A 16,035-nucleotide genomic window follows, 5' to 3' on the forward strand; every position below is an offset into this window, starting at 1 on the left:
GAGTACTCGCACAGAATTCACGAGAGGGATGGGTTGAAGGGATCAGGACAGGACAACGTTGAGGTCAAACGAAGGCGATGTGGGAATGTTTTTCGAAGGTGACCATAAGGTGGAAGTCGTCGGTACCTAGGTACATCTGCTCACCCTGTAAGCAGCCGTCCCTAACCCAGACTTCGCACACTCAGCCTGGGGAACTGATAAGTGCTGATAGAAGGAAAAGCCTTGGGGTTCAGGCAGCCAATGGATGGGCTCAAAGTTTCCAATGCAGCAAGGAAAGTGTCAATGAAGATACTACGGCAATGGAAGAGCCACACAACCCAGAGCCTTCGATGACGACCACAACTTCCCTCTTCTCCTCGAGTACTGGATCGCACATGCCGTCTTAGCCAACAGCATTTTGGGCATAAAACAAACAAACACCTCGTTTCTCATCCGATTTCTTCTTCTTCTCCCGAACACCACCCAACCCCATCCACATTTTTTGGACCACTGCAGTCGTTACCACAATCATCTCATCATTTTGCCAGTCGTCATCGAAGTCAACAGCTCGCCTCACGACTCACAACTGACTGTCTCTCGTTTCTCTTGAGTCCCTGTCCGAGCACAACCAAGATGCATACCTCCACCATGCTCGCCACCGTTCTGTCCGCCATGGCCCTCGCCAGCCCCGTAACCAAGCCCAATGCTGAGCCCGATCAGAATCCCGTCCTCCAAAAACCCATCTTCATCAACCCCATCATCGGCCCCACTTTCGTTGACCCTGTCAATGGCCACCCCATCTTCGTTGACCCCGTCATCGACGACACCGTCCCTACGCACGTGAAGCGGTCCAACAATCTCTTGAACGAGGTCGACAGCTTGCTCACATGCATTCGGAATGACGATGAATTGAAGCCTGACTTCAGCGAAGCGCCTGATGGCATCTTTTACGCCAGCGACGTCCACCCTGCTTGCTGTCAGCAGGCGAAGGCCCTCTACAAGTCGTTTCCAGATGGTCAATTTGGGCATGCCGGCTTCAATGAACCTTGCGATGAAGTTATTGTCACTGGGCTCACCAACACCCAAATGAACGTGCTTCGCGGCATCTTTTCAGGCGAGTGGTGAAGGACTTCTGGGGACAAGGCGATGGATGGGGGACTCACATCGAGGACAGTGAGGATGACCAGCATGGATGAGTACTGTACCTAACTACCGCTGGCATGAATCCTAAGACAATCTGCCTTGATCGTCAGACACCCTTGCCTGCACCGTGATGCTGTTATCACGCAAGAATCCATCCTGCAAGAGGCTGTCCTCTTCTTAGCCATCCCGCCTGAGGCCATCTCATAGTAAGCCACCAGTTTGATGGCTATGCCATAAGAGGGCGTTGACAAGGACGCTGCCGGACCCTGGTCCCACAGAGCACCAAACTAATAAGCACCCCACACCGCATCCAAAACACACACTTCGGCTCCAAACAGGAACACACCGGCGCGCAGGAACGTTGCATCCCACACCCCACGTGCCCAGCAGCCACACATCGGTAGGCCAGAAAAAAGTGTGTTTCGCGTTCACAGCCCTACCCACACACAAGAGAGACGGGGCCCCGCCCGAGGAGAAAGACACACACGCACACGCTAGGCCCGGCTACCCCGTCCGAGCTGCCAGGACGCACAGCCGGGGCACACAGCACAGGCTCAGGCCTCGCCCGCCCTCATTGGCCTTGCGGCAGCACGGACTTTTGGTTTGGTCTTGACATCACATTGTTCCCAGGGGTTTCGAATCGAAGTGTGGGTCTAGACCGCTGAGCTCAGGCCCTTCTTTTTTCACATGTCGGTGATGGTGATTATTGCGCGAGAGAAAGGGGGGGGGGGGGGGGTTGTTTCGAGATGGGGGATCTAGATGGAGTCCTGGAGTCGAGCTCCAGCCCTGCCAGCGGGGTCTGGGGGGCCATCGTGCGCACGGGTTTCTTTGTTTACATGGGGTGAAACACGGCTGTCCTTCAGCTGCCAAGCACGCGGGTTCGTCTGGCAGGTTTGCCTGTGCTTGTTGGGTCTGTCAGATGAGACGGCCAGATCGCGAACGCGTGTTGACTCTGATGCTCGTGACCTCTTCTCTTGTAGGGATTCTCCAGTGCGGCCGTGGCTGTGGCATGGATCATGGTTACACATCAACGCAGGCGGCGGTTGTCCCTCGCGGCTCGACCGTCTGCGGGGCGTGGCACCCTCCAGCATATAACTATCATGAGATCGGAGATTAAAACCTCCAAAAATAATCGGCACACCCGTAAAAGGCTAATTAGTACGTAGGCAAGTCCCGAGGTAGAAATAGTAAATAAGAAATAGAGAAGATCTAGATAACTCGGAGTTTCAATGTTTCAGATTAGCAATCACCTAGTTATCTTATATCACGAGGTTGTCCGATGGGGGGGGGGGGGTCTGGGTGTGGCTTCTGATTCTGCGGGTGCGAATATCTCATCTCTACATTATTCTACGGAATAATGTATTCCGTGACCTCGGGAATCATCCTTTAAAGACCTCGGGAGCAACGGGTTGGAAATCATGAGAGCACTTCAACGCTGGCCGTTTAAGTGCGTTCACGGGGAGTGTCTGAGACATCATCACGCGTTCCATGTGGCCGAAATGTCCTCAAGCCACTTCACAGACCCTGCACAAAGTTGAGTCGCGGGCACAGTACACTTTTTGTGAGAAGAACTATTCGTGGCGCAGACACTCCAGGGCTGGACTGGCCGGCTTGGCACCCTCTGTTCCGGCTTGGCATCATCGATATTAAGAAGCTCCGGTCGTACAAAGCAGACTAGTAGGAGAGGCCTTCCGTGCCGTCGTGAGGTCTGTTTCCACGCGCAAGGTCTGGGGCTGTGGTCTGAATCAACCGTTGACTTGAGGAACCCGTGCGAGACAGACAGGTTCGAGGTCTGAGTCGTCTCCCAAAACTTCACTTGAAGCCCAAGCTGCCGCTGTCGCTGCCAATCCACCCAGCTGAAGAATCCCTGGCCTGCCACATGTGCACGGGCGCGCGATGTCACTGTAGCAATGGCAGGAAGCGAGCCCCGGCCAGAATCCCCACGGCTGGCTGGCTGACCCACGATCCCAAAAGCCAATAGTCCAATCCACAATGCCAGCACACGCTCGGGCCGTAAAGTTGACCGCCGGGAGGGGGAAAGGGGCCCTGGTTACAGCAGCAGCTCGTCCCCCTCCCTCCCCTCTGGAGTCCGGGGAAAGCTCTCGCCGCCGTGCCTGGCTATGGCTGCCTGGCTCGTATCCACAGGCGCCGGCCCCATTGAACCTACTCTGCGGCTGGCTGCACTGTGGCGACGCGCAGGGTGCGCAGGTGTGTGTGGCTCGTATCACTGCAGGATGTGGGGTGCGCCAAGGCCTGAGGCGTCTGGATTTCTTTGTCCGCATATGGGCCCGGAGCTTCGGGTTGACGGCCGGCCACAGCTGGCTCGGGTGCTTCAGCAGTCACACGGGTGGGCCATACGGGTGACACCGTCAGCAATAGGCGGGCCTGCTGCTGGCGCTTATTATTAGAGGACTCCCCGGCTCGGCATTGCGGTCCAAGCTTGGGACTGGGCCTCGGGAGCTGGGCGGGGGGAGGATGTGCGCGTGGTGATTTTGTGGATTGATCAGGCAACATGGGCTGGCTGCTCGTGTCTGTTTAGGGTACCAAGTGTTTACATTGTTGGGGTGAAAAGGTACACACACGTGTTAGTCTGGTCATTGACGCTTAGAATTGATTAGCCTGTCACTTTGGTGTAAGCTGCTTCACATGTGCAATGCCAGTGTCATAGAAATCTCTTCAACTGCGGACTGTGCTCACCTAGGCAGGGTTCGAGTCGAGCGCGAGCTGAACCCACCCAGCTGAAGATGCCCCTGCGTTCTAGAAAAAGAATCAGGCCAGGTCCTGACCGGATATGGTTAGCTGACCTCGTGCTGGGCCTGGGACGAACCATAGGGCTGGCGGGACTTGCCGTCGTTCATTGCCGAAAAAAACTCCACGGCCGCAGTCAGTCGGAATCTTGGTCGAGGGCAGCGGAAATATACGAGACTGTTGGCATTGCTACAGACCATAAAATTGCACTATGTATCCAATTGACTTGAGGGAATGTTTCTCCAGGGAATACTCGTCTGACAAGACGAATATCCATGTGTTGGGACTGCTATAGGGCCTGCGGGTGGCACGGCTTACACCACCATCCCGTGTCCCTAGCCCCTTTGGGACGTTCGGGAGTAGCGCCACACCCGGACAGTGTCCAGAATAGCCCGTCAAGCCCGTGATTCTCTAGCCCTATGCGAAAGGACCTGATGCAGGGCTAAGAATGGGGACACCGACGTGGCGCCTCCAGACTCGACTCCAGCTCGACCCCTTTTCAGCAGCTGAGGCTGTCGATCCGGCCAAAGCACCATGCTAGCCCGGATGACTTGCAGAGCCATCATGGCCGGTTCGGGATCCTCAACAAAGAAAACTCGGCCGGCCCCCCTTCTGAGATCTCCCTGGTGGAGAGGACCACCGTGTCGATCTTTTCAGTTGGACAAAGAATTTCTCATGACCTATACCGCCCTCTGGTAACCATGACTTCCACGGCAGCCGGCTCGCCTAGAAAGGTGAAGGACATGGTCACCTACTTTGAGAAGAACAGAGATCATCCCGTCAAAACAACACGCAGCCGTAAGAGGTCATCTGTGGTGGCCATGATGAGCCTCACCAGGCGCCCGTGGGAGCACTTTCCCCGGCGCAAGTCATCAGCCTCCACCAACCCCCGGCGGAGATCATCAACATCAACCAGATCTAACAGCACGACATACGACCCTGCGGAGGAGTACATCTCCGAGCCGGGTTACGCAGCCTCAGAGCGCTCCGGGACATCGACTGTCGTGTCTGAGGGCAGGCGGCCGTCAGAGAACCCAGATTACGACTGGGAGCATGACTCGATCGCGGACCTGAAGGCGAGCCTCAGGAAGCTCGACCTGTCCCCGGCGGCCAATGGCCCAGTGGTCCTCAAGGGGGGCGAGACTGCAGATGAGATTCATGTCGTTGACCCTTCCGAGATTGAGCAGGGCAAAAGTCCCACCAACGGGGTGCCTGGGGTACATGAGATTGATTTCGTGGACCCATCGGCGCCTCGGACCGCCGAGGCTGAGCCAAAATTGGAACCGACGAGGGAGAATGTCCCGGCTCTCAATAATGAGCCAGCAGACCACGCCGAGGCCAGCACCTCAGACTCATCCAAACCCGTCACCGACGAAGACGAGCCTGCGAACAGATCTGCAGTAGCCGAGTCAAAAGCGTGGGAGGCCGCAGACAGCTCACAGCAATTCGTCGAGGCCAACATCCAAGCTCGCACGTCCTCGGCTAAAGGACCTGGCAAGGCCGGACTTTTGCGTGTGAAGACGTCCCACTTCGAGACTGACCGCAACAAAACCATCGACACAAAATCACCCAACTCGCCAAAATCACCAAAATCACCAAACACGCCGTCGCCAAAGTCAAAGGCCCGCCCAAAGCTGGCCGTAGACCTCCCAGGCATCCCGGAGTCAGAAGCCGAGACGCTGGGGCGGCACCACATGCACCACCGCCGGCCCTCCCTGAGCATGATCCAGCCGCTCCCGTCCCAGCAGCGGCCAGGGCAGCACATACAACAGGCGGTACACGTCAACAGGGCCTCGCGCCCGCCCGTCAGCATGGCGAGCCGGTACCCGCCGGTGCGGAGCATCTCGGCCCCCCTACCGGGGCAGCAGGAGCCGGGCGAGGTGTACGGCGCGCCGGGGGAGATGATGCAGCTCGTCAGCCAGCGGCAGGTCAAGTTCAACGACATGCGCGAGGAGAGGCTGCGGCGGCTCAGCGGCATCAGCAGCGCCGCGGGCGCCTCGCGGCCGGGGAGCCTCATGGGCCGGCGGCATGCTTCTGCGCCCGTGAGCCCGTCCATGGCGGCGGCGGGCGGTGGTAATACCCGCAAGAGACACATGCAGCAGCGCCGGCGGTCTGGGCCGGCGAGGCCTTCATTTTCTGTGGGCCATCAGAGGCGGTCGGTCTCGCAGGTTATTAAGGAGTATTTCCGGGCGCCGAGGAGGAGGCCTAGCTGGTTGATGGTGCGGAGTCGGAGTAAGACGAGGTAGACTGGGGATAAAAAGTAACTATCAAGGGGATTTGATTACAGAAAAGTTTGACAATATTGCATAGCTTTTAGGTTGTTTTACCGCAGGGCGGATGATAGGCAGAAATTTGGGAGTGTTGTAATGCTGTTAGCCTAATGCAAGTGACTTTGGACCAGACATCAACGATATGATCTGTCAGTGACACTTGCAAGATGATGCAACTATGGAGTACCTAACCTAGGCACCCAAGAGGCACAGCAGGACGACATTTACTGTTGGTTGCTACGTACATAAGTGGATCCAAGCAAGGTCGGTGTGGTTACATCAGCTGCAGGGTATGCCACTACTTGTCCACAATATATCCCCCAGGCTCCCACAGCGTTGACTCAGAAGCTCAGCCAATTCGAAGAGCTCTTCGCCGTCTTCTTATTCATCAGCGAGGCCATTGTCGCGGAACTAAGGGGCCACCGAGATCGTAGGGACCTACAGCGAGTCTACGCTGCCTTTTTACTTGTTACTATTTTTTCCTGGCTCCAAAACCATGGAATACCGGTATCGCTATCCTCGGATGGAAGAGGTTGAAGAGGTTGAGAGATATGTTCCCGGAGGCTACCATCCCGTGGATATTGGAGATCGCCTAGGTCCGGAAGACGGCAGTCACTACTACACGGTGCTACACAAACTAGGCTATGGCGGTTTCTCCACGGTCTGGCTGACGAGATGCAGCCAGGACGACCATTACTACGCCCTAAAGATCCTCACCGCAGACCTTCCAGAGTCGCAGGGCAAGGACCTGAAGATCCTCCAGAGCCTCAAAAATGATGGCTTCGAACATCCGCATATCGTCCATTTGTACGAATCGTTTGAGGTCTCCGGCCCCAACGGCTCGCACACCTGTCTGGTGCTGCCTGCTCTCGGCCCCATCCTCGACGAAGTTTATGGCAAACAGACTCTGGCTCCAGAGACACGATACCAAATTTGCCAGCAAGTCGCCACTGGCGTTGCAGCCTTACACGAGAGGGGTATATGCCACGGGGGTAGGAGTTGTCCCCAACTGACCCATTTTGAGGATCCAATGGACTGACAGTGGTGCGAACAGACCTCACCCCTGCCAACGTAGTGTTTGAGCTCCCTGACACCTCATCAATGGACATCCCAGAAGTCTGCGCTCTGTTAGGTCCCATCGAGAGCGCAAGACTGAGACTGCGCAACGGAGCTCGTTCTGAACACGGACCAAAATACGTGATACAGCGGCCTACCTTCTCCAAACTCATGTCCGAGTTGCCAACAACCCTCCAGACAGTCCGAATCATCGACTTCGGCGAGGCATTCCCCACCACCCGGCCACGCTCCTTCCTAGGCGTCCCCGTCGGCCTGGGATACTTCCCCCCGGAGCTCTGCTTCGGCTACGCAGCGTCACCCGGCAGCGACATGTGGATGCTCGCGTCCCTGATGTACCAGGCCCTGGGCACCGCGGCGCTCTTCCCCTGTTTCTTCCCCATCTTCGAGATCCTGGTCGGCACGGCGATGCCCATCCTGGGCCCGCTCCCGGACCACTGGAGGGGCCGCTTCGACTACGACAAGTACGGGTATCGTGAGCCTGAGAGTGGCGAGCTGAAGAACCCGGAACGGGTGAATCCGGGGTGGTGGTGGGACGAGGCCAAGCATAACAAGTCCATACGTGGCCGGATGGAGAGCGACCTTGCCCCGCGGTTTTCTTCTGCGCAGCTCGACTTCCTCGCGGCCTTGCTCGGGGATATGGTGTGTTTCGAGCCTGAGAAGAGGATCTCAGCTGCGGAGGTCGTCCAGCGGCTGCGTTCGGCGTCGACCATGTTCGGTGCCACGCAGCAGAGCTGAGGGTATGTTAGATTTTCGCTGTGGCTGTGATCAACAATCCCGGTGTGAACTTCCAGGACCAATCACTTCCAATGCAAGCTCGGGACCACGAGCAGCCGCCCAGACCATACGTAGAACCCCTGGGACACTCAGCCGTTCCTCGGCCGAACGCCAGTTCCCCTAGGGTAGGGATCTGACCTACGGGCCCTGGGACGCACCATGATTCGGCTTTGCCAGTCCGTTCAGGGAGCTTCGGAAGTTCGATGGAAGGAAATCGTTGTCCAAAGTCGTTGAGTGCCAATACGCCCCGAGCCCGCTCCAGAAGCCCTGCAGAGCCCAACACATTGCGTACAAGATCTCCGCCGCAGTTGACAGGAAAAGGCTCGCGATAGCACCGATCACGGGGAATATATGAGAAAGACACAAGAGCCGGAGCTAGTGGCGTATATAAACAAGCGGTCTTGCACAGATGAATAGGCTCAATAAATGCGGTACAAGTGATATGTCTTCCGAATATGATTCCAAGTTTCCTGACCGATCCGACTCTCGAGCCCAGCCAGTGCACGTCAGCTGAGCCAGGAGGGTGGTGACGGGAACGCCGACTCTAACAAGCTTGAGACGAGAGACCTTTGCCTACCCCGCGAAGGATTCTAGCTCGCCGTCAGCCTGAGAAAGTCCCTCATTACCCTCAGAGGAGACACCAGCTACAGACCGAGTCGCGCCCCATTCCCCGTCGAACGGCGCAGCGACACACACCCACCCAAGCCCCCCTGGACCTCCTCCCCCTCCACCCCCTACCAAGAACGAACAAAACCTCACAGCCCAGACAGGACCAGCCCAGCCGCGATGGCCGCAGGGATGCCCTGGATGAACAGGATCTTGCGGGCGGCGGTGGCGGCGCCGTAGACGCCCGCGACGCCGACGCAGCCCAGGAAGAAGAGGCGGAGCTGGGTCGCGAACTCGGGCGACGGGTGCAGCAGGCCCCAGGCGAGGCCGGCGGCGAGGAAGCCGTTGTAGAGCCCCTGGTTGGCGGCGAGGGTCTTGGTGTAGGGGACGGACTGCGGCGTCTGCCGGAAGGCGCGCATGCCGGGCTCCTTGTCCCAGAGGAACATCTGCAGCACGAGGATGTAGCCGTGCAGGCCGGCGACGGCGGCCGTTGCTGCTGCTCCGAGGACGCCCATCGTTTCTGGTGTCTGCTGTTGTTTTTGTCTGCTTTGGTAGTGTGAGAGGGTGGTGTGTCAACGGTGACGAGTTAGGGTTGACTTTGTGTGTGTGTGACGTCGTAACGAATGTGACGGTGGTTAGATGGAGATGGCAGGTTGAACGAAGAGCGGGCGGCTGTGACGATCTTTGTTCTTCGGGGCCGAGAGCGGTTTTGTGGTGGTGGTGGAACTGGAAAAGCGGCGCGGTCCGGGAGGACCCTTTTTGTTCCTCTGAGTGGTGCACTGCCGAAGGATCAGACAGGGCTGGTTAAACGCTGTGCCGTGTTCCGGACATTGTGTCCTTTTTGGCCTCTCGCTTGTGGCTCCCGGTGGCACAGGCACACCTGGGCATATTAGACAGAGCTCATGTTCTACACTAAAGCGGTATAGAAGCAAAAGTTTGACGGCGCGGGTGGGCGCTCGACTGACTCGCCCGCCAATTTGCCAATGTTATGCACGCCATGTCGTCTTGGATCCCAATTTTATACTTCTTCTGTGCTCATGTGAGCTCGTGGGGAGTCTCAAACGATCGCTCATCTTTGTCCCTTAACGGGCATGAACATTGAAGTATGCTGCCGAGACGTCGCAATTTGTTAAAGAAAAGATGGCATGCGGAGCTCACTGGCACTTTCTGCATCTGTACTTCACCAGAGGCTTGGTCTAGCTGCCAAGGAAAGTGACCTGGATGGATGCTTCGTCCTATTCCGAAGTTGATTCCCATCAGCCTTGGACATCGACGGGGGAGACATACAGTTCCAACATTCCAACCTACGAGAGAAACACAATCGTACCAACGATCGTTCAACGTTGAAAGTATCTAGTGTGTTTTTATTGGGTACATTTCTCGCCCAACTGTCGTGGGTAAGCTGAATGCCAACCTTGGTGGTCTCAGATGTCCGCCAAACCTTGGAAGCCTCAACCCTCCTAACTACTTAATACTTAGGTACGTAATTCCCGGGCTCTCTCGGTGTGGACTCTTCACTCTGTGTGAGCCCATTTGCTATACTCACCGGGAATACAGCTGCACACGGGATCATCAACAAAGGACGACCCGCTGGATGCTTGATTGTTATGGAATGGAGGCCCCTTGACACACCTGGGCAGCAGGGGAGTCAAAGGACTGAGCACCATTCACACAATGCACATTGACAAGCTGGCCTTTTGGAGAATACAACGAAATCAATCCCAATTCTCTCAACAATGACACTGCTCAAATAGACGGGTACATATAAAACGTCTTTCCGGGGCCTGCGGCTTACTATGCCGTTACTCGAACGCTTCGAATAGCTGACACCTGTGCGACTGGTAATCACCAAGCAACACATCAGTCTCTACGAACGCACGGCAAACAGGGAGAAATGGCTCAACACTTCCCCCGATTCATGTCGCTGCCGGTGGAACTACAGCTCATGGTCTTTGAAGAAGCTCTCATGGTTTCGCTCAGCCCTCGCATAGTGCATCTGGAAACGGAGCTGCGTGCGTTGTTCGCCTGGGACAATAACTTGCTCGGCTGGTGTTGGTGTGTGAGCAACCGGGAGCAGCTAGAGCGGGAGAGCCCCGCTGGGGTAGCCGGGGTTCTGCAACAAGTAAACAGTACGGCCAGGTACGCTGCTAACCGTTTCTTAGATCGCTTAGGGAGCCCACTGAGCCCACCCCGGGAAAGCCATGGACTGATGGGCCTCGGCCTGTGCCTTGTCCGGGACGTCTTCTGGCTTACGGACGAACTGGTTGACTTCATCATCACCACCATGGGCCCTCCTGTAGACCCCAGCCGCGTGGACGAGGATAGAATTTTTAACACCATGATGAGCCTCGAACCATTCGAGGCGGCGCTTCGCTGGGCGACACAGGAAGGACACGAGTTCACAGAGGGCGCCGAGTTCATCATGTTCTTGAAAATGCTGCTCATCAACATCTGTGACTCCTTTCCGGCTGCGTGGAGTTTGACTATCATGGTCGACGTCAATAAGGCAGAAGACATATCGTGGGACCAGATCGAAATGATCCGGGGCGACGATCCTTGCCTGTGGAGGTTGCGTGCCGGGGGCAGTGGTAAGTGCCACTCTCTTTATCAGAAATACGAGGCGCTCAACCGAGAGATCGTGGATGAGGATGCCCATCGCGGCTGGGGCGGACGAGCGTTGCCAGAACTCTCATTTGCCTATCGGAAACCTGTGCGAAGCCCCGCAAGACTTACGATCGAGTGATCAGTAGGGAACGTACGGGAGAGGGGCAAGACCACACGAGATGAGCCAAGGTCGAGAGAAATCTCAGTGATTGCCGTAGTGGTTGGTTAAGGCCGTTGGGGTTTTCTTGTTCTCCCTCTTCCACTCTCGGGGCAGGTGTTCTTGGAGTAAACTCACATTCTCATTTTGTCACCCTACCAAGTCAGGAAGAGGCAGTTGCATTAGGTTGGAATTTAGAGCCACTCGATTAGGGTCAACGCCGAGGTAGTTCGCGAATATAAACTAAATATAGTAAGATGCGAGTGTGTCTTATCTGTTTTTCTCATGGGAATTTTCCAAATAAGGTATTAATGTCAGACCGGTCTCTGGATTTCGCACATGTTCATTAAGAAGTCGTGAGATACATATTCACACATCCATAGATCTGTACAGGCCCAAATTCCTCTTGACACTTCGAGAAGCGTGCATGGAAATCTGATCACCAGCCCTTGCTCATTAAGTTAAGACCCAAGACTTGAGCGCCGTGGAAAAAGCTGCATCCTTGTTGTTTGTCACCGTGGCACGCCATTCTTGCAGCCAGCAGAAACTGCCCAGCGGCGGGGAACGAAAGACAACCCACAGGACTTCAGGGAAGCGGCATGCTACCTTCACAGACGTAACCAAGGCGACCTAATCTACTGGTGATGCCACTTAAAGTATTAATTCAAACCCGAGCGAGTAGGACAGAACCCGGCTGGCAGTGGATCATAATTATCTGGTATCGCAGTAAGAACTTAGGGTATGAAGGGGCCATATACATATATAGGGATTAGAAAAGAAGCCAGAGCACTAGGTCAAAACTATTATTCGTGGCTACAACTAGCTTTAAACGGGTCGTCGTATTAACCTACCTAGGTATGACAGCACTGGGTATTGGTCGACACGATCAAATCACGCCGTCTCATTTCCGGCCTCTCCCCACTGAGGTGACAGACCGACGGTCTACTTGCGCGCCCCTCGCTACGACATTTTAGCAGACCACGCAAAGCGGGGTTGTAAATATTTGATGGGAGATTCAAGAACCATGAGTTGAACCATTAATTAGCCTTTGCGGATAGCATAACTACAAACATTACAAAAGCCCCGGGACAGCCATCATTCCCTCGACCTGACTTCCATCCTGACCCATTGTCATTGTCTTCACTACGTGAGATCCATTAGTCAACAACTCAGCACTTTGAACCCTTATATTAACTGAGGAACGATCAACAGCCTGCCTTTTCCCATCCAAGATGCATGTGCCTATTGTACTTGCGGCGCTCGCCGCGGTTGGAATAGCAACTCCTCAATACACTCATCATCCTTTAGAACCCATCTGGGGAGAAAACCCCAGTGGTGACGTGTAAGACCACCTACTCAGCCCGGGCAAGCTCAAGCTGACGCGCCCACCTGGATAGCACCCGGCACCCCCGCCCCGTGCCCAGGCAGACCGGGATTCGCTGCGACCGGTTGCGCAATACCGCTATAGTAAAATCGACCGTGACGGTCCCGACTGCCGGCTTCTCGGGCACCTGGGACCCAGCGGCGCCCTGCGCCACGGCCACGAGCGCGTGCAGGGTCGGCGAGCCCTCGGGGCGGACGGACACGGTGGCGCCGTACACACTCGCCAGCCATCTCGAAAAGCCTGGTGATCAATGTACCTTGGTGGTCAAGGTGTTCGAGACCGCGCCCAGCGGGTGGTTCTGCACGACGTGTACCATCGGCGGCGTGACTAGCACTTATGGGACCACGACCTTGGCCACTCGGACCGCGGCTGCTGTCCTCGCGGCCGCGACTGCGCCTGTCTAGACGATGGAGCCGATCCAGGGGACTTGTTCAGGAAACTCGTCCGCGAACAACTCTATTTGGCGGGGTCTTTTATATTGGCGTGGTGGAGCTCGGCATCAGGGGGCTGTTTTTTTTCTCAAGATATTCCTCTGACCTGGCTGGACTCAGTCTCACCGGTTTGTCAACTTCTTCTCTTCAAGTTCTTCAAACAAGGCACTGTAACAATAGTGAATGTCTTGGTGTTGCCTCGGCTGGCACTCTGAGATGAAGTACGCCAAGACTTGATTAATCTATTGCCATGCCAGCTCGGGATATGTAAGGAGATGCACCATTGGTAAGACGACCAACTGGTCAAAAGGGGTAGATGCGAGGAGCTTTCATTCGTCGAAACAGTTGGGAAGACTTTGAGTATTTTTATCCACGAACATTCATGGCCTCTCACTCCTCTCCACATTGTTATGGGGAAACCCGCACATGTTCCGTAGGCCCTGTGTCCCCAAGCTCCCAGGTGCAAGCCCACCTGGGCACTGATGGACATTGTGAATCAGAATTTGCAAATGAACAAAAGTGTTAGCTGGTATATGCACACTGGCTGCAAAGCTGTGGTGGTCCGTTTTGTCGATCTGCTTGCTGCCACACTCTCAACCGTGAGGATAGAGTCACTAGAACTTTTATTTCATACTGACACTAATCACCTGAATGCCGAGCGGTTTTGTTAGAATGACACGGTGACATAGTCTCTGGCATTGAAATGGCCGAGACGAGATTGACATAGCGCATCTGAGAGGATACCCGCTTCACAGTGTCAGATCATAGATGGTGAACATCACCCAGAGTGTCTGTCTGTATTTACAATAGACCAACGGGATTAAAAAGAGTGGAGAGGACACAGGGAACTGGTTAAAGTCAATATTGTTGAAATATGGCGGGTACAGTGAAGCAAGCCAATTGGGTGGGCGGGCAGTCGGTTGGATAAAGTGCTGCCGATCGCAGCCTAAACTCGGCCTGTCAATGCTGTCTCCCCAAGTGATGATCTCTGCTTGGCATCATTTTTCATCTCTAGATTATACGCTGGCAGAAGTGCGGAAGGGCAAGGATTGACATTTACCACCTTGGCAGCAGTGAGATGGATATTAAACATCTGACTTGCCTTGAGATGACACCGTGGACAGACTTGACATATGAACTCACCCATTCCTTTCTCACCGTGGAATGACTCTGTTCACTCTTTTCTCACCATGCGACTCACAATGTCGATTTGTACCAGTTCATGGCTCATGACGGCCATCAGACTCCCCTGGCACGGCAAGTCCCGCCCGGTGGACTTGCCCTTCCCTGCAGGGGAACTGCACCTCCCAATGACGGCCAGAACGTCACCATGGAGCTTTGACCTTGGCCCTGCCTGATCCATCCAAGCCACGACTTGCCCTGGGTTCAAAGCACGCATCAGCCTGAACGGAGCCTGATGCTTCGGCATGGCGTCGACCAACGACACCCCCCTCACACAGCAAACTCTTCCAGCCCGACCTCAGCAGCATCTTCAACCGTCCCTGCAGTACACGAGCAGCGTCGAGCTTGGATCAGTCATTTGTGCCACGCCCTGAAGCCCAGCAGAAGTGCCCCACGACCGAGCTCGCCCTTGCCGCCTCGAGAACGACAGCTCTGATCCGCAAGACATGGCTGTCTGAGGCTCCGCCGAATTCTGCGCCCGGCTCGAATCCGCTCGACGAAAACATGCACCCCAAGAAAGTCGGTGGGCGACATTGTCAACGACTGTCGACGCGTCTGGACGCTGGCCCCACATGCGCCGTCGACGACATCGTCCCACAGCCTGAGAGCCTCGATGACTGATTAAATGTGTGCGTGTTGGCAGTATAAATGTTTCGACGCTGTGTCGGCGACAATAACGGCGGCAGCTGGTACGGCACAGCCTCTCGTGGCGTCGATGTAAGGGGCAGAATACAGGAGGCGGAAGGCAGAGTTGCCCATTTCGCCGCTGCTCTGGGTGACAACGACCAGGCTGTTCAGGAGGCTTTTGCAGTGAGAAGGGGAGATGACGAAGGTTACATCTTGATCGTCTGTTGCTCCTCCTCCCCTGCTTTCTTCCATCCAGCCTAAAGTCAATCACCCAGAGAATCAATGGATGCTAATTGTCCCACTGAACCACATCCCCAGCCTCGGGCCCATGTCCAATACCACCAGCGCCGAAGTCTGAGATCCCTGCCCCCGTTAATAACGCTTCCGTGCTCGAGTTCACGAGCCCGTTTCATCAGCACTGCAAGTGCTTGTTTTTCATGGATCACGGCCCGGTCAACACGCCCCAGTACATCCAACTCGCTCTCAACCATACTCGCCCACGGTACCAACCCTCCGTGGGCTGCCCAACGCGAAGAGCGACATGTCACGAGTACCATGCACAAGTCAGAGCCGTTGCGAGGCACGGTGCTGACGCCGCAGCACTGGAGTCAGAGCTCTGGAGGATGTCGCCTGTTTCGGGCTCGGCGCGATGCTACAACAGGCTGACCCACCAGACCAGTCGGGCGACATGCATCAAAGGAACCTGAGCGTGACGAGCCGGCCTCAAATCCTCCGTCCAGCCCTCAAAGGACGCACAAGAACCATACCTAGGCACACTGTCATTCACTGCCCCAGCCTCACTTGGTTGGGATTTTTCCGCGCTGGAACGTCACATCAGCACGATGGCTCACACGAATGAGGCGTCGAATCACACAGTTAACACCATACCGTCTCAATCTCACCTGGCCGGTCTTTCAGGGCAAACAGTTCACAAGCACTTGAGATGCTCTCATAATCCTACGTACTCCGTACATCCTGTGACTGCTCACATCCATGGCCCACAACAGCAACATTCGCATCCCCGCCGGGGCCGAAGCCGACACCCGTGGGTGG

At 55.7% G+C, this 16,035-nt stretch overlaps 5 protein-coding genes across 5 annotated transcripts; 4 read left to right on the forward strand and 1 right to left on the reverse strand.

The window, feature by feature from the left end:
- The first annotated feature begins 281 nt into the window (after window positions 1–281).
- Window positions 282–1,831, forward strand: KVR01_012073 (uncharacterized protein). Its single transcript, XM_044782131.1, has one exon. The coding sequence runs from the start codon at window positions 613–615 to the stop codon at window positions 1,102–1,104; it is 492 nt and encodes a 163-aa protein (XP_044639154.1). The 5' UTR covers window positions 282–612; the 3' UTR covers window positions 1,105–1,831.
- Window positions 1,832–4,571: 2,740 nt separating this feature from the next.
- Window positions 4,572–6,116, forward strand: KVR01_011914 (uncharacterized protein; the record flags this gene model as incomplete). The annotated part of the gene is made up of 1 exon (XM_044783704.1): window positions 4,572–6,116. The coding sequence occupies one exon, from the start codon at window positions 4,572–4,574 to the stop codon at window positions 6,114–6,116; it is 1,545 nt and encodes a 514-aa protein (XP_044638995.1).
- Window positions 6,117–6,636: 520 nt separating this feature from the next.
- KVR01_011992 (uncharacterized protein) lies at window positions 6,637–7,952 on the forward strand (the record flags this gene model as incomplete). The annotated part of the gene is made up of 2 exons (XM_044794663.1): window positions 6,637–7,132; window positions 7,195–7,952. The coding sequence occupies 2 exons, from the start codon at window positions 6,637–6,639 to the stop codon at window positions 7,950–7,952; spliced, it is 1,254 nt and encodes a 417-aa protein (XP_044639073.1).
- A 785-nt stretch (window positions 7,953–8,737) lies between these two features.
- On the reverse strand, window positions 8,738–9,344 carry KVR01_011879 (uncharacterized protein). Its single transcript, XM_044781859.1, has one exon. The coding sequence runs from the start codon at window positions 9,110–9,112 to the stop codon at window positions 8,747–8,749; it is 366 nt and encodes a 121-aa protein (XP_044638960.1). The 5' UTR covers window positions 9,113–9,344; the 3' UTR covers window positions 8,738–8,746.
- A 1,147-nt stretch (window positions 9,345–10,491) lies between these two features.
- On the forward strand, window positions 10,492–11,340 carry KVR01_012124 (uncharacterized protein; the record flags this gene model as incomplete). The annotated part of the gene is made up of 1 exon (XM_044782227.1): window positions 10,492–11,340. The coding sequence occupies one exon, from the start codon at window positions 10,492–10,494 to the stop codon at window positions 11,338–11,340; it is 849 nt and encodes a 282-aa protein (XP_044639205.1).
- Window positions 11,341–16,035: the final 4,695 nt, after the last annotated feature.

Source organism: Diaporthe batatas (assembly GCF_019321695.1).
Source record: "Diaporthe batatas strain CRI 302-4 chromosome Unknown Contig00017, whole genome shotgun sequence".
Taxonomy (NCBI): Eukaryota; Fungi; Ascomycota; class Sordariomycetes; order Diaporthales; family Diaporthaceae; genus Diaporthe; species Diaporthe batatas.